This window comes from Sciurus carolinensis, chromosome 8, assembly GCF_902686445.1.
Source record: "Sciurus carolinensis chromosome 8, mSciCar1.2, whole genome shotgun sequence".
Classification (NCBI taxonomy): Eukaryota; Metazoa; Chordata; class Mammalia; order Rodentia; family Sciuridae; genus Sciurus; species Sciurus carolinensis.
Window position 1 is genome coordinate 93,512,723 of NC_062220.1, and position 17,278 is coordinate 93,530,000.

The window sequence follows — 17,278 nt, forward strand, 5'->3', positions numbered from 1 at the left end:
AAGGTTCTGGCATATTGTACCACTATTCTCATTTGATTGTAAGAATTTTTTAATTTCTTCTATTACCCATTCTTCATTCAAAATTGTACCACTCAATCTGCATGTGTTTATAACGTTTCTGTAGGGTTTTTTGATGTTGATTTTTAACTTCATTCCATTATAATCAGATAAGATGCAAGGAACTGTACCATTTTTTAAATATTTGCTAAGAGTTACTCTGTGGCCTAAAATATTGTTTTTTGGAAAAGGATCCAAGGGCAGCTGAGAAGAAAGTATACTCAGGCCTTGTTGGATGAAAGATTCTACAGATGCCTGTTAAGTCCATTAGATTTAAAATGTTTTTAGGTCCATACAGTCTTTATGGAATTTATATCTGGATGACCTATCTATTGGTAACAGAAGTGTGTCACAGTCACCAGTTTTATTATACTAGGGTCTGTTTGAGTCCTTCAGTAGGGTCTACTTTATGTAATTAAGTGCACCAACATTTGAGGCATAAACATTTATGCTCATTATATCCTCTTGTTGATTGTTACTGGTATTATCAGTATAAAATGACCTTCATTGTCTCTTGACATTAATTTTGATTTAAAGTCTGCTTTGTTGGATATGAGAGTAGTTACTCCTTATTTTCAGGCTCAATTTGTAGAGTATATTAATTTCCATTCTTTAACTTTCAGTCTACTGCTGTCTTTTCCTGTAAGATGAGTCTCAAACAACATACGGTTGAGCCTGGTTTTTAATCCACTCTGCCAGCTTACATCTTTTAACTGGGGAGTTGAGACCATTTACATGCAATGTTATTATACAGAGTTGATTATTAATCCCTGCCAGTTTGATTTATTCCTAATATTTAATTTGGTCCTGTTTCTCATTTGCTTAGCAATTCTTCAAATGAGATTTGACCACTTGTGAGATACAGGGATTGTTTTTGATTTTTTTTTTTCTCAGTGTGAACTATTTAAGTATTTTCTATAGTACTGTTTTAGCTGTCAAGAATTCTTTAAGTTTCTGCTTTTCTTGAAAGATTTTTATTTCTTCCATGATTCTAAAGGATAGCTTTGCTGGATACAGCAATCTTGGTTCCCAGTTATTAATTTTCAGGACTTGGAACACATCATTCCAAGTCCTCCTGGCTTTTAGACTTTGTGCTAAGAAACTGGAAATAATTCTGATTAGATTGTCTCTAAATGCAACCTGACCTTTTTCTCTTCGGGCAATTAAAATTCTATCATCTTTCTGTAATTATAATGTGTCATGAAGAAGTTCTTTTTGATCTTGTCTATTTGGGGTTCTGAATGTCTCCTGTATCTGGATGTCCAGCTCATTCTCAAGGTTTGAAACTTTTCTGTCATTATTTCCCTAAAAAGGTTATCCATGCCATTAGCTTACATCTCACAACCCTCTTCAATTCCAATCATTCTTAAATTTGGTCTCAATGTTGTCCCAGAGTTCTTGTTTTATTCAATGTTGTCTGAATTTTCAAGGCCAGCCACTTTGTCTTCTAGTTCTGAGATTCTATCTTCGGCATGGTCTACTATATTACAGAGACTTCCAACTGAACATTTTATTTATTATGTCTTTCACTTCCAAGATTTGTTTCTTTTTCAGACCCTCTAACTCACTGAATTTCTCATATCCTGTACTGACTATACTGACTTCCTCACTTCACTCAGTTGTTTTTCTGCGTTCTCTTAGGATTCATCATTTTTATAATCATTCTTTTGAATTTTTTTTTTTTTTTTTTGGTACCAGGGATTGAACTCAGGGGCACTCGACCACTGAACCACATCCCCAGTCCCATCTTGTACTTTATTTAGAGACAGGGTCTCACTGAGTTGCTTAGTGCCTCACTTTTGCTGAGGCTGACTGTGAACTCAAGATCCTCCTGTCTCAGACTCCTGAGCTGCAGGGATTACAGTCATGTGCCACCATGCCTGGCTCTTTTGAATCTTTATCTGATATTTCATCCATTTCATTATATATGGAGTCAGATGTGAACTATAAACTTTAGGAGGCATTGTATTACCTTGATTTTTCATATTCCTTATATCTTTGTGTTGGGTTTTATGCATATCTTGAGATGGATTATTCTTCCACTTCTATGTGTGGATCTTTTTAGAGAATGACCTTCTCCTGTCTAAGTGTTCTACAATGATCTACATTAATATCCCTCATTGGTATGGTATCTACATCCTTTGTGTTAATTCAGTTTTTTGCTATAGGAGTGGATATCCATCAGTGGGACCTTAGGGACCCCCTAGCTAGTTGGGGGTCTGGCTATTAGTTTGGGGGTTTTGGTTCTTTATTAAAGTATCATTTTAGTTTGAGTGAGGTTATTTTGTGTATGGAACAAGTGTGCTATCTTTGGGTGGGGTTAGTTCAGCAGCAGAGTCTCTGTCCTGTGAATTTATAGTGTCCTTGTAAATTCCAAGAACCTCACAGAAAAGAGGTAAATAAACTGTAGCAACAACAAAAGCAAATAATATACAGCATTAAAATAAATAACCAGTGCCTACTATGACATCTACAGCACTATTTACTACAAAAACAGGAATTATTGGGTCAACAATTGCCAACAGCAAAAAATAATAAATAGCTATGAACTAGACTTGGCATTAAAGTAAACACCAAGTATATCAACTACACCCTCCACAGTACTAATAATTACAACAACATGAATGGTGAGGCAGGAGTCATATAAATGAAGCAGGTCTAAATGGTGGTAAAAATACAGTTCATTAAAAGGGAAAAATATGATAGGAAGGTAAAAGGCTTTTGAAATTCAATTTCAACAGAATAAATGCAGAAGAGATTGAGTAGGTAATGGAGGTATATATAGAGGAGGAGGAAAAGAAAGAAAAAAATAAATTGAGAGAGAAATAGAGAATAAGAGAATTTGGTTGTTAGAGAATAGACAGAAAGAGAAACAAACGAAACACAAAACAAAAAACCCTAATCCTCAAAAGAAATGCTAAAATAAGAAAACAGAAATGAATACATATATGTATATTTATCCACAAACTAATCAGCACAGCAAGAACACCAAATTAAAAAAAAAAAGGAAAAAAAGATTCTTAACGAAAAATGAGAATTGTCTCCACTAAGGTGGACAAAACTGTCAATAAGCACGATGGTCACTGCCTATGCCCAACTGTCCTTTCCATTTCCTTTTGGGCTTTGTACAGTGAGAGAGAGCCTGCACATACATAAATGCACAAGCTAGAGCTATAGACTATTAACCCATTTCTCTTTCTGTGTTGCTCACTAAGCTGCCAGCTGGAGTGGCCTAAAACTGAAGCTAGTTAAAACAGCTCTAGCTTCCCTTCTCATCAGTATAAGGTAGAGTAAAATGGGAAATACTATGGATTAGGGTTTCTTCCGGACAGACGAGATCAATACACTTCCAGGGTGGGGCTGCTACAGAGTTCTAACAAGGGAGCTCTGGAAGCTGGAGCTTAGGTCTAATCTGGCCTTAGGAATTTTGTTGGTTGGTATCTGCTGTGGAGAAATTAAATCAATACACCCAAAGGGCCAGGTAGATGCAGATCTCTGCTGGGAGTCTGGATCTCGGGAGTCTTGTGGGAGGGAACCAACCCTCCACAAGTCTCATACACACAGCTGTCCACAAACGCGGCCTCCCCAAGCTTTGTCCCTAAGTATATTTACACTCATCTATTCAGTCTCCCACAACTCTTCACCTGGTCATGTGAGTCACTGAACTCAGTAAGTTGCACTCCCCTCCTTATTTCTGAGTTGAATTCCCCTGTGTACAATCTTTTCTATGCCCATTTCACTCAAGTTGTGCTAAGTATACCCAAGATCACAGGGTAGGTGCTTGCTGGGATAGTATGGTAATGTTTGCTATGATCTCCTAGGCCCCCACAGCAGCAAGTTGCAGTGTAGCATCCTCAAAATGGCTTCACCTCAGCTCTCTGCAGTCAGCTGAGAATACAGAACACATTTCACACACTGAGCATCCTCTGGATCAGCTATGTTCAGGATGCTTTTCTGATCTACAGGTTTTTCCATGCCAAATTTGTCCACTGTATTTCTCTATTTTATCACTCCTCTGCAGTGAACCAGCACCATTGCCACTGTCACAACCAGTTTGACTCCAATGTACTCTTTCTTGTTCTTTGGTCAATGCAACCAAACTTCTGAGTTTCTAAGACACTGTAACTATCTAATATTGAATTTCAGTGACATCCCTCTTTCACACACCATGCTGAGAAGCAATATTCCTGCTGCTTGAATCTGAACCACAGAGCAACTGGAAATGCAGCCTTTCTCTAATCTGCCATCTTAAATCTCCTTAGGTGAGGATTTATAGTGGATAACCGAAAGACAAATACAACAAAATTGAATGTGAACCTGCATCCAACATGACAAAAGAGTTCTCTCACTAATACTGATGGTATGGAATATAATAACAATGGACTAATATTTATTGAGGGCCCACTTATTATATACACACTACGTCAGGTTTTCAGTGCTCTCTGAACATCAAGCAGAGAGTTTAGTCAGTGGGCCTTGACGTGCCAAAAATAAAAGAGGCCAGAGTCCCTAAGATCAGTAACCTCTTGTCTTAAAAAAAAAAAAAAAATCCATTTACCCCACTGTGCTACACAGCATACTCAATTTCTATATGTGTCATGATGTGAAAAAGGCCAGGAAACTCTGAACTAGTTAAAAAGAGAGGGGGGATCAAAAAGAAAAAAAAAAAAAGCAAGTTTCAGAGAAAACATCATTCGGTAGCAACACAGAGCCACAGTAGTCCAAACCCTGGCACTAATTAGGATAGCACTAAATAAAACCATAGATATTTAAGTATTTGATCCAGGGATATTTTTAAAACTCACAAGTGATTCAGATATATAATAAAGACTGTTATCATTGATACAGAGAAAGACTGGGGTGAAATCTGGGTAAATTTTTTTTTTTTTTTTTTTTTTTTTTAACAAACTTCAACGTGAGAATTGGTTCCTTGCTATTCCAGGTATCCTGGAGCCCAACAGCAATTGCATCATCTTGGTTGGAAACATAGAACTCAGGTCACCTCCCACTCCTCCTGACTTCCAACCTATATTTTAACAATATCACCTAAGGTGATCCATAACCACTTCTAAGGGTGACATCTCAACACTGATACCACACTGGAATCCCCTCATAGCTTTACCCATTACAAGACAGACTCAGGGCTGGTTCTAACTTGGAACACTGACCCAGGAGAGGCATGCCAAGACTGCATTCCTGGGTCCCACTCTCAGAGATCCTAATTCTACAGATCACGCTAAGGTTCAGAAACCTCCATTTTTAACAAACCCTCAGGTGATTTCATACAGTCCAAACTTTGAGAAGTGATATAGTTATAGCAGGAAAGCCAACGAGAAGAATATGGTAACAATTCAGGTGTGAGATAAGAAGACCTGGATAGCAGTGACATGAGCTGAATTAGAAAAAGGCAAATATAAATTCAAAAGATAACCGAAGGAGAAACTGGCAAAACTTGACAGCTGAAAAAAAAGGATTAAGAAAGGAAAAGAATTAAAATTCTTTTTTATTTCTCCTGCTAAGAAAGTCATTCCTAAGAAGAAACATTCCTTAGGTTTTATATGATTTATAACTTAATTAGCCTCTCAGAGTCTCATCTGCACAAAGCAAAAAATGAGGAGTTTTTACTTGGTTATCTCTAATCCTAGCACTTAATGACCTTGGAGAACAACCTACAGCTATGCAAACACTTTGGACTTCATACTCTCCAAAATGATTGCACAGTGTTTTTCTATTTTCTATTTTCATTTCAATCTTCCTGATCTCCATACTACAAAGTGTTGATAGGTTTGGCCCTTTTAATTGGTTTTCTCTTTTGAATTCAGGAGCAATCCAATTTTGAATAGGAAAAGAAGGAGTGAGTTCAATTTTCTAGTAGAGATATTGAGTCTCAAACAGAGAACAGGATTGCTTTTAAAATTCATAGTCATGATTTGAAGAAACTTCTGCTCCTGGTAAGATGTAGAGTTCACGATGGTCTAAATGATGATGGTTTTTAAGACTGAAGTAAGTTAATCAGAGCTTCTGCCATATATTTGCCACTGAGCAAAACAGTGCTTTACAGGAGTTTTAAAAAATTTGAAACTCTTAATTATAATAATAATGACTCAACATCTGTTTATCAGTTGCAGTTTACAAAGCACTTTCGCATATCAAGCAGAAACGATCCAGGAGTCCTTTTGAGACAAATGTGGTTCTTATTTTCCCATGAGGCCCAAGGTCACATGACTAGAATGCAGTAAGGTCTGGAAGAGAGCCCAGGGTTTCTTTCACTCCAAGCTCAGGCATGAAAATGTTGAGCACATTTAACCAACAGGGTGCACTGGCACACAGCACACAAGGATGCCTTAGAAATCATAAAACCATCAAGGACAAAATGGTTTCATTTCAAATGGATATATGAAAACAGCAGAGAATGAAAAGTATGTATAACCACCCTGAACAGAATATAATTGAGCTTCTAAAAAGAAAAATATACAAAGTTGGTTTTCATATATTTAAATATTTATGTACAAATATTAAAGTAAGCAATCTTAATATAATTACCCAATGTATGTTTTAAAAGTCTTAGCCTTACATAATGTGAAAATATTTCTAAATTGACAGAAATTAATAATCTTCATAGAGTATCTTCCTTATTGAAAAAAATGCATTTCAGTATTTCAAGAACAGATAAAATATATAATCAAAATAATATGATAGCTTATTAAATACTTCTGGGTATGCAGATGGAAGTTGCAAAACTCTACTAAACCTGGCAAAAGTGTACCAGCTGTGTTTCTTCACTAAAAGAAAAATAGAACAACAAACCTCAAACATCCAGTCCATCACATTCAACAAAGATTTTAACAAGTTCATTGCCTGATATACCGTTCCAATCTTAACATTAAGAAGTCACTCCAAATTTCAAACTGCCCTTGGATATCACAATGTCTTGCTTATCATTTAATTTAAATGATTAAAAACATTGTGGCACTATTTTTACTGTTTTTATAGCACTGCCAAACAACCAATAGTTTTAAAAAAATCAGTTTTTATTAGTTTTAGAAGTTAATTATGAATGACAAAATGAAAACTAATAGGTTAACCATAAGGATATATGTTGCCGCCCGCGGCAACAATTGCGCAGGTATTTATCGGAGGGGCCTGGAAATAAACTATTTTTCCTATATTCACTAATTTATAGAGGAAGAGAGACTTTGAGAGAAAGATAGGCTTTGCTTAGAGGAAGAGAAACTTTGCTTATCAGGAAGAGAGACTTTGCTTAGAGGAAGAGAATTGCTTAGAGGAAGAGAAACTTTGCTTATCAGGAAGAGAAACTTTGCTTAGAGAGAAAGTTTTAGAAAAAGAGAGGCTTCTACGCTTATCAGAGATCTATTTCTTCTTAGTTCTGCTGCTTCTTCTTAAAGGTGCATCCTGCATCCTGTGAACTAAGGGTGCGTCTATCTGAGGTGCTTCTTAGTGATGCGTCCCCGTACTGTGATCTACCTATCTGTGATCTAGGGGTGTGTTCTCAATTCTCTGCTCTGTGATCTGCCTTCCCCCGCTGCCTGCTGCTTCTCTCTGCAAGCTGCTTCTATCTGCTTGCCGCTTCTTCTTCTTCCTTTCTGCTAGTGGCTTCTCTCTGCCTCTTGCTGCTAGCTGCTGCTGCTTTTCTCTGCTTGCTGGTGCTCCTTACTGTCGCGCCCCCGCCCACTGCCCGCTTATATTCCCTCCAGGAGGGGAGGGTGGGGCCACGCCAGTTGCGATCAGAGGAGGAGCCAGCGCCCCATCAGGGCAAGGGTCAAAACGAGCAGACCCCAGCAGGCGCGCTGGGGAACACCTGTGCACGCATTGTGCGTGTGGACTTAACTGAATACGGCCAGGGATAAATCACCTGAGTGTGCTTATGTTAATTAACCTCCACACCACGTATGTGATCAGGCGCCGTCCACATGGCACAGTCCCCAACAGATAAAAAAATCAGAGTGATGCCCAAAATAAGTTAAGCAGTGCTCTTTTTAAGAGTTATCAGGTCTTAAGATGACATATGAGGTCATCTTTCCATTAATGCACCTTTGTTGCCTAAGCCTTTAGATCTGAAATCTACAGTTCAACAGATGTGATCAAAGAAGGCAACAGATCTTAATTTCAATACCAAACCTAACCACAGGGAACTCAACAAAGATGTTGGGCCACTGAACTGGTCCTACTTTATTTCCCTGCAAGTAAAATTCTAGGCAGTAGCCTTTAAATTCTAGAATTTTATGAAATTTCCATGGACATCAAAGATAAGAGTGAAAAACAAGGGGCTGGGTGCATGGGCAGACACCTGCCTATAATTCCAGCTATTTGGAAGGCTGAGGTAGGAAGATTGCAAGTTCAGGCCAGCCTAGGCAACTCAGCAAGACCCAGTCTCAAAACAAAATTTTTTAAAGAACTAAGGATTTAGCTCAGTGGTAGAATGTTTTCTCACATGTTCAAGGCCCTGGGTTCTATTCCAGTATAGGACTGAAAAAAGTGAAAAATTATGTCTTATTAAAAAATTTTAAACACAGAAGCAAACAGTAAAACTATGCCAAATCATATAAGAACTTTATGATTAGTATTAAAACCCAGAGAAAACTGAAAGGTTGTAACACTGAAAGGCTGTATGTATTACCAAAAAAAGTGATTATTTTTAGGAACTAGGAAAATGTAGAGCAGTAGCCATTTGGGGCAAATTTGAGTTAGTATAAAAATATGAATAAATCCTCACTCTTCTCAATTACAACAATCTTCTCAAATTAAAAATCTGTCTAGATGGCAAGTTTGCAAAAGTAATTGGTCAAATGATTTATAAACTGTGTTAAAGATATTATTGGTGCTACAGCATACTAATAGATAAAAATCACCTCCATCTTTGATTGATACTATGAACCACCCTGCAACTTTGGTAAGTGGTTTTGGTAACAGTTATGCAGTTATGTTAACATTCACTGCTATAATAAGCTAACATTACAAAATAACACCCAAATATTCATCATGTGATGGTAGCAGTGCTGAAAACACACCTAACAACTGGCTACTTTAGGAGGAAGTCAAACATGGGCAAAGATGCCAAACAAATGTGAAGGGACATAAGCTGTTCACTTAAAAGTGCCCTCAGGGAAGAAAAATAATAGCAATAATGCTGAGAATACAAAAATAATACTAAAGCACAAAAATATGCTATAATAGTTGTAGCTTTATATATTCTGAAAATTAAGTCTTCCGCTTTTTAAATGTATCCCTATTCAATGATTCTTAATTGAATTATGAAAGGTAATCCCTGGAGAACTGATTTTCTTTATGAAATTAAACAACAACATAAAGGTTCACAACCATCAAAAAGAGTAACTAAAGAAAAATAGCAGATTATTCCTGAAAGAGTTGTTCAAATGGTTTACGTAGAAGATGATGACAAAAGATGAACAAGCAAAACAAGAACATAGGACTAAACATACAAACAATAAAGTCTCAAGCTTCTGTAGTCTCTGTGATATGTAAGCATCTCGTTAACATAAATTTCAGGAGACATTCATATGCCTAACATATTCATTAAAAGACATTTATACAACTTTACAGTATTGTTCGAAATGTTCAACTTTAGCAACACGCAAACATATGAATATGTATAATTAAAATTTCATCTGCTTTCAGTATTGATGTCATTCATTGGTCAAAAATTAATCACAAATTGAGAACACATCCTTTCATTTACACAAACTAAACTCAGCACATTTGTTATTTATGAGTGCTCATGAGCATCTCAAATTCAGAAATTGTCATATTCAGAGCATCTTTTTAATAATAAAATATGTTTAGGTGATGATAAATATTCTTTGTGTTAGCCAAAGGTCTATTTTAGGGGAAAAAAAAATTGTCTTAAGAAATTCTTTAAAAATCTCAAATTTCATCTTACTTGTTGGCCTTCCTGGGGAAATTATTGGTAGGATGCCTGTGTATTAAACACACCCTTGCAGCTAGTGCTCAGTTGTGTCCAAGTGTTTGTCTGAAAGTAAGCACAAGAAGATGGCTAGTGGTCCCTGGGTCTCACGTTTCCCCAGCTTTTGTTGTTCCTTAAGCCACTTGCAATAGGTTCTCTTTCCACTTCTTATTCCTCAATCTGTATGTATGATCTCTCTTTCCTTATTCCTTCTGAAAAAGGAAGAAACAAGAAAGCTAACACTTATGAGCATGAAATATTCACAGAACTGAACGCTGGGGATGTATTTCTTCCCTTACTACATTCTCACCCTAGACAAGTTGAAGTACAGTAAACTCAGGAGCCAAACTGCCTGGCTTCAAATCCTAACCCTTCCACAAATGTGATCTGATGACCTTGAACAAGGTACTTAACACCTGTGCCTCAGATCTCCCTCTGGTAAAATAAGTATGATAATCACAATGCCATGGTGATTACTGAGTTAACAGTTAAATGAGTTAATCTAAAGCTCTAAGAACAAACTCCAGCGCAGAGCCCCTTATCAGTATAAGATGCTTTTCACAGGAATAGTCATGAATTCCTATAAATTTGAAGAGCACTGATTGGCTGAAAACTCCTTATTTTATGTCTCTCCATTCGTACCTTCTCTCTATGTTCTACCACCTACCTGACATTTCTCCTTGGACATCTCACAATTTTCTCCAAAATAAATACATCCAAGATAAAATTCTTGTTCTTTTTCCTCAAACCTGTCCCCTCATCTACACCCCTAATATTTACTGTCTCTGTGAATACTACCATTATTTCCCCAATTATAGTAGCCAAAAATCTAGAATCTATTCATAACTCCTCCCTTTCCCTTACACCAAAACCAGTTCAACAGTAAGTCCCATCACTTCTACCTCCAAAATATACCTCAAATCCACCCAGTTCTCTCCCTTTCCAAAGGTCCAGACCTTTGTCTGCACCAACCAATCCCACAAGGCCCCCAGAAAAGCCTCCTCTTTGGCCTCTCTGCTTAATGTAATCAAATATTGCCTCAACCCATTTTCCAAGTGTGTTTCTCAAACTAAAAATGTAATCATGTCACTCTTGTTCAACACCCCTTAATGGTTTCCCACTGCCTTACAGGAATTAAATCAAGCTCCTTTCTGAGATCTGGTCTATGCACCACCTCCCTCTTTTCTTTCAACATGCTAAGGCCTGTCCTTTCTTAGTACTTGCTGTCTGCTGCTTCCACAATGCTGCTTCTCTCATTCTCTGTTTTAGTTAACATCCTTCCTTCCTAAAAGTCTCACCTTTAAGTCCACTTCCCCAGAGGCCTTTCCAATCCTTAATTAAAATGTTTCCTGGCTTTGGGCTTTGCTTGTTTTGTTGCCCCTACCTCAGTTGCTTATCTTTTTCTTCCCATGCCCTCAGTACAATGAATAATCATCTTCATTCCCTTACCTCCCCTCTTTCTAGAATGTACATTTCACAAAGGTAGGGGCTACAGAGTCTTGTAAATCTTATACCCAACAACTAGCATATGATATAGTAGACATTCAATAATTGGTGAATATGAACGAACCCACTGTCTATTTTAAGTATATTATATTCTTTACTATAACCAGACAAAGTTTTTATATCCCCATTTTAAAGAATCAATTAAGAATGAGAAATATTAAGGGAGTAAGAAACAGTTTCTGTGTATAGAAACAGGATTCAAATGTAGGTCAGTAAGTACTGAAATGTCTATGCTTTCATCACACCACACGACCCCATCCATCCCAGTTCCTAACTCTCTACCTTCATCCAGTTTCTTGCCCCTTGAACCCCTAAGAAGGCACAATACTGTCAAAAGTTGTGAATAATAAAATCGGTGGTTCTAAATATGGTAATTTTGCCTCCTGGGGTACATTCGTTTGTCACCACTAGGAAGGTACTACTGGCATCTAGTAGGCAGAAGCCAGGGATGTTTAAATATCCTGCCATGCATAGGACAACCTCTCATATCAAGACAGTCCACCAAAAAGGTCACACTGCAGAGATTGTAAAGTCCTACCAATAAGAGCTAGGTTAGAGCAGAGGTGCAGTTGCCCTTGACCACAGGAACCAGGCAAGTAATGTGAATGAGTCAAACAGGACTGATATGAGGGAGGAAACACAACTTTTAGCATCTATCTTTTCCATACTTGGGTTACCTTTTTTATTATGTTTGTTTTTAAAAGGGCATTTTATTTTACTCCCTAACCACAGACATGCTTCATGTGCATGCCTAACTTCTATATCTTTCACTTCCACTCCTGAAACATGGAGCCCTCTCCAGCTATCCCTCTGTCTTCCACCTTCTAATAAGGGACGTGGGTATAAGAAATACATAGACTCATCAGATGGCAAATGGCAACTGAGAGTCAGTTTGGGGGAAATAACAGAGATCAGAGGAAACTATGGCAACTGGACTGTCCATGCCCCCATCTAAGCAGGGGTATGGATTGACATAGTTCTACCAGATTGCTACCATATAGGAACACCAGTTCAGTGATGCTAGTCTGCTTCAGGACAGGCAAGGCATTAAACTTTAAAAACCATTGATGTTTCTGTCCACCAACACATCCCAACCCTCAGATTCAGCTTTAAGTGATTTGGTGAGCATGGCTTGACTTATCAGGACATTTTAAAGTTTCCAGGTGCTTTATTTAGTGTATAGCTAAGATTGAAAAATCACGGCTCTAGTGCAGGTCTCTCATTTTACCTCTGCACAAACCAAAGCTCAGAAAGTTAGACCCTTTGCTCAGGCACCCATTTAGTTTAAACAGGCATAGGATCATAAAATAAATAAATAAATAAATAAAAGTTCTTGGAAGGCAGTGTCTCAAACCATGGGTCATAACAATGGATCATGAAATCATTTTAATGGTTTATAAACAGCATTTTTTTTTAAGAATAAAAAATCAGGGTATACAGCATGATATAGGGTCAACATTGTTACATGGAACTTGTGTTTTTAATATGTGCGCACTGCTGGTTAGTCTTCATTCTCCTCCCTTCTCTGCTCTGTTCCCAATCACAGAAAGCTCATACTATGGAGTTTCTGCCAATAAACGGCACTCTGGGAGACCAGCGTGTGGGAGCAGATTGTTTGGACAGGTCTTCTTGGTGACCTTGCTCCCACAACACAGCTTTCACTGGTACAGCTCCTGAAGAAGACCCACTTCCCCTTCAGGTTGGAAGATGATTCCACGTTCCCATCGTTGACAGTCCCTGGGTGCCTTAATATCCTTTATGGTGTCCTTAAACCTGCTCATACTTTTGTTTTTAATTGGTACATTACGATTATACATCATAGTGGAATTCAATGTGGTATATTTGTACATACACATAACATTATTTGATCAATTTTATTTCCCAGGACCTCCCCTTTTCCTCCCCTAACCCATACACCCCCCCCATCTCCCTCCTCTACCCTACTGGTCTTAAATATGCTCATACTCATAAAAATAGTTCATTAAATGTTTCCAAGCAGACCACTCACGGACACATATAAACAGACTGATAGTCACACACATCTATGTACTGGGTTGCATTTTCAGAGGTGTAAGCAGACTTAACTATTGTTTACAGTGGGCTGTGGTCAAAAAAGTCTGAGAAACATTGTCAATGTTTTTTCTACACCACTGCCTTCTCTGCTTATAAGGAGAAGCTCTTAGGTAAAAAACTAAAAACAAACATTTCAAGAACCCCTCTTTACAACTGTTACCATTAAATAAGTAGTAAATAATGTCCAAATAAAAGAAAAATATATTAAAACAGATTCTTAAATAATGCTTAACACTCCCTAACAATGGAAAGGGTCACCTAAGTAAATGACTCACCAGTGCCTAGCACATATGGAAAAGAACCTTAGCCAACTTCTATCTCTTAAAAATCTATCCTTCTATCATAAAGCTCCCATTTCTTCTTCTAAAGAGAACCCATTTTTGTCATAGCTTAATATTTAGTTGTTTACTTGATCACCTTCAAATTAACTCTTGAAGAACAGAAGAACAAGCAATGCCTTTCACTACAGAAGACCAAAGAGCTATTTTAAAGTTTCATTCTCAAATACTATTCAGTGTCAGCTCAACATTCATTCTGGGAGGGAAAAAAGGCAAGAAGACTGAGGCAGTTTTCATATATGTCTAAACTGCTTCTCTCTGCAGGATCTAAGGTTTTCTGATGCTTTGGCAAGACATGACAGTAGGGAAAGATTAGATTTAAAATCAGTCTATGAGGGTACAGGGCCAGAGAATGAACCAAGAACCTCAGGTTCAATCATTCAGCAAAACCATCCTCAAAGGTGCCATATGGCCTCATAGCAGATGGTCAGCAAGGAAAGAAAATCTCTAGACCAGAGTTTGTTCATCCAACCTAAATACATCTGATGACAGCAGAAAAGGGTTAACACCCAAGAATATGGTCTCTCACTTTCACTACACCTCCTCCTTCCAATGCCCAAAGGGAAAGTCAAGCAAAGCGCCACACTGTTACATTGATACAAAATCTTATTTCAGTATGAACATTACTAAATCCAAATATGTCATTCAATATAAGAAGATTCAAAGAAAATACAATTACAAGAAAATAAAATATGCAAAAAATAACAATAGGTATTATGTAATTATTCCAAGGATTTTCTTTTTCTTATTACCATTCCCTAAAGAACCAATGCCATTCCACATTTTACTACAAAGTGGTTGCTGTTTATACTAGTCATTCAAGAAAAGTGCAACTTTATTCTGCCATGAGATCTCCAAACAGTATTATGCATTTGCTTTTAAAATAGAAACTAAAATTTATTAACTGCTTTAGAAACAAAGTACTTTCCCATGCTTCACCCACCCCTTTTAGTTTTGCTCCTCAGGATCCCTGTGGAGTAAGTAGGGCATGTGATAATTCCACATAGCAAAAAAAGAAAGGCTTGCAAAGGAAGTAACTTCAGACTTAAACCAAACTGAACTGATGTGCACTGGCTCTGAAGGTCTGTCTCATCCTCTGTATCATGCTGCCTCCCCAAGGTGAACTTAACCTGCACACTGGCCAGGTTTTCAAGTTCGCTACTGGAAAAAAATCGGGGGGAGGGGGGGGTAGAGGAGGGCGTCCTGCAAATACTGAATTTTTATACTCTTCAATCTACAATTTTTAAAAAAGTACCCAAATAACAATACCAACCTCCCTGGGCCCATTAAAATGCACATAGTGATGATGACTGGCTTTTTATGATTGACTGGTTTCTAGTGGTGCCTGTGATCTCACTGGAAGCCGATTTTCCTGTGTTCTATTTGTCAGACTATTCAGAATCCCAAACTCTATGCTAAGGAAACTTTTGATCAGGAACGGAATTTTGATAGATAACAAGATAACCAGTAAATTAAATAATTCAATAAAAACCCATTATGGCAATATAAGGAAAAGGCAGTGTTACTGCATTTCACTGGTTGACTTGGAAAAATTAGGCCTATTTTCCAAATTGCTATAACTTGCCTTTTTGTAATGTCAATCAGGGAACAAAGGAAACCTTAAGTCTGTCCGTTCACAATATGTGAAATGTTTCAACTTTCTTTTCATCACATCATACATTATCCATTTGGTGTACGGCAGAGGGATGGTAGAGAAGCTCTCTTCACCAAATGTCCCCAAGCCAACAGGGAAGGTTAAGGCTCTGGCACCCAAAAGACAACACAACCTGGAAAGTGACGTGCACAGGGGAATCACAAATAAAGTGCCACCAGCGGTGTTTGCGGCTAAGAAGAAAACAGCACGCTAAAATTAATAATAAGTTTGGCAACTTTCTAGGACAGGCATCGTGCGTTTGCTTCGATCTCTACTGAATCGCTCCCACCCAAAGCAAATCATCCTCGCGGTCAGGGGCCAAAATAACGGGAAGGCGGACGGTCGCACCAATCAGCAGCGATCAAGTCTAGTTAGCGCAGACCTGTCCGTTTGCGGCCAGGCCGGGCAGCTGTTGATCTCGGAGCCATTTTTTTAAAGCCCAGACAGCGGTGGGAACCGTGCGCTGAGAGCGAAGCCCCGGGAACTGGAGAGGAGGAGGTAGGAACGTCCCAGGAAAGAAGTCGGAGAGCTCAAAACTGGCGCGGACCAGCCGACCGGGTCCGGCGGCGGAAACAAGAGGAAAGGGAATGGAGGGGAGGGGAGGAGAGAAGAGAGGAGGAAAGAGACGGGCCATGCCTCAAAGTTCCGCGTCCCGCCAGCGCTCGCGCGCTTGGGGCTGCTCACCTAGCAGAAGCGTGGTCCAGGTCCGGCCGCGCCCCGCGCGCCGCAGGCCCAGCGCCCCGCGCAGCCCGGCCACCAGGCGCCCCCCGAGGCCAACCCCGGAGGGCGGCACGGCGGACTCGGCGCGGGGCCCCTTCCTGCCCGCAGCGCCCTTGCGCCCTGGGGACGGCGACGCGCGCTCGGGTCCCGGCTCCCCGGCGCCGACCTCGGGAGTCCCCCTTAGCGGCGACTGCGAGGCGCGGGGAGGCTGGGGCGGCTTGGGAGCCGCCTCCCGGTGCTTATTCCGCGCCTGCAGGACCATCTTGGCATAGTCGCGCTCGCTCGCTGCGCGCGCCCGGACGGCGGCCGAGGAACCACGGGCTGGCTGGGCGGCCGGCGCCGCTCACTCTCTGGCTGGCGGGCGGGCGGCGGGCGGGCGGAGGGCGGGCCCGTCCCTCCCCGCGGGCTGGGAGGCGGAGAGAGCACGAAGGCCGGGCGGCGGCTGCCTGCTTGGCTGTGCGGCCGGGAGGCGGCGCCGGACTCAGGCGCCTGCCGCCGTTGCCGCCGCTCCGGTTGTCACGGCGACCGCAGAACGCCGGGGGGCGGGGGCGGGGACACACTGCGAGCAGCGAGGCCCCGCCCCCTCCGCCCCTCCGCGCCGGACGCGCGATCCTGCTGGCCAGCGCGCACGCGCGAACTTCCGGCGCGGGCGGGGTCCGACCCTGAGGCCGCCTCGGGACCCTCGCCCTCCTCTCAGCCTGCTCGGGACTCGGCCGCGGCTGGGGCGCGGACCCCCTTCCGGAAACGGCCGCCCCGCCCTTCTGGGAGAGGCGGAGAAGAAGGAAGAGCCTTCTGGAGGCGGTGTCGCCGGTCGAAGTTTTGGAGCGGATGAAGGCTGTCGTGGAGCCCCGCGGAGATCGCGCGTCCGATGCGGCGCGAAGGCAGCGGGGCAGGGCGGACGCCGGGTGGCCGGACAGCGGGAAAGGCGCCCGAAACCGCCACGGAGGGGCGCTGTGCGTGCGCTCTGGGAGCTTCGTGGGTCAGCTG

General features: G+C 40.6%; 1 protein-coding gene across 3 annotated transcripts in view; it reads right to left on the reverse strand.

Annotated features, from left to right (window-relative positions):
- Dpy19l1 (dpy-19 like C-mannosyltransferase 1) overlaps positions 1-17,016 on the reverse strand; it is a 118,778-nt gene extending 101,762 nt beyond the window's left edge. For 2 of the 3 annotated variants that reach the window (XM_047561134.1, XM_047561133.1), the window contains exon 1: positions 16,256-17,015. In XM_047561134.1, the coding sequence (XP_047417090.1) occupies positions 16,256-16,553 (298 nt within the window). In that variant the 5' untranslated portion in view covers positions 16,554-17,015. Of the gene's footprint in view, positions 1-16,255 lie in introns of all 3 variants that reach the window. The other variant, XM_047561135.1, reaches the window with a different exon arrangement.
- Positions 17,017-17,278: the final 262 nt, after the last annotated feature.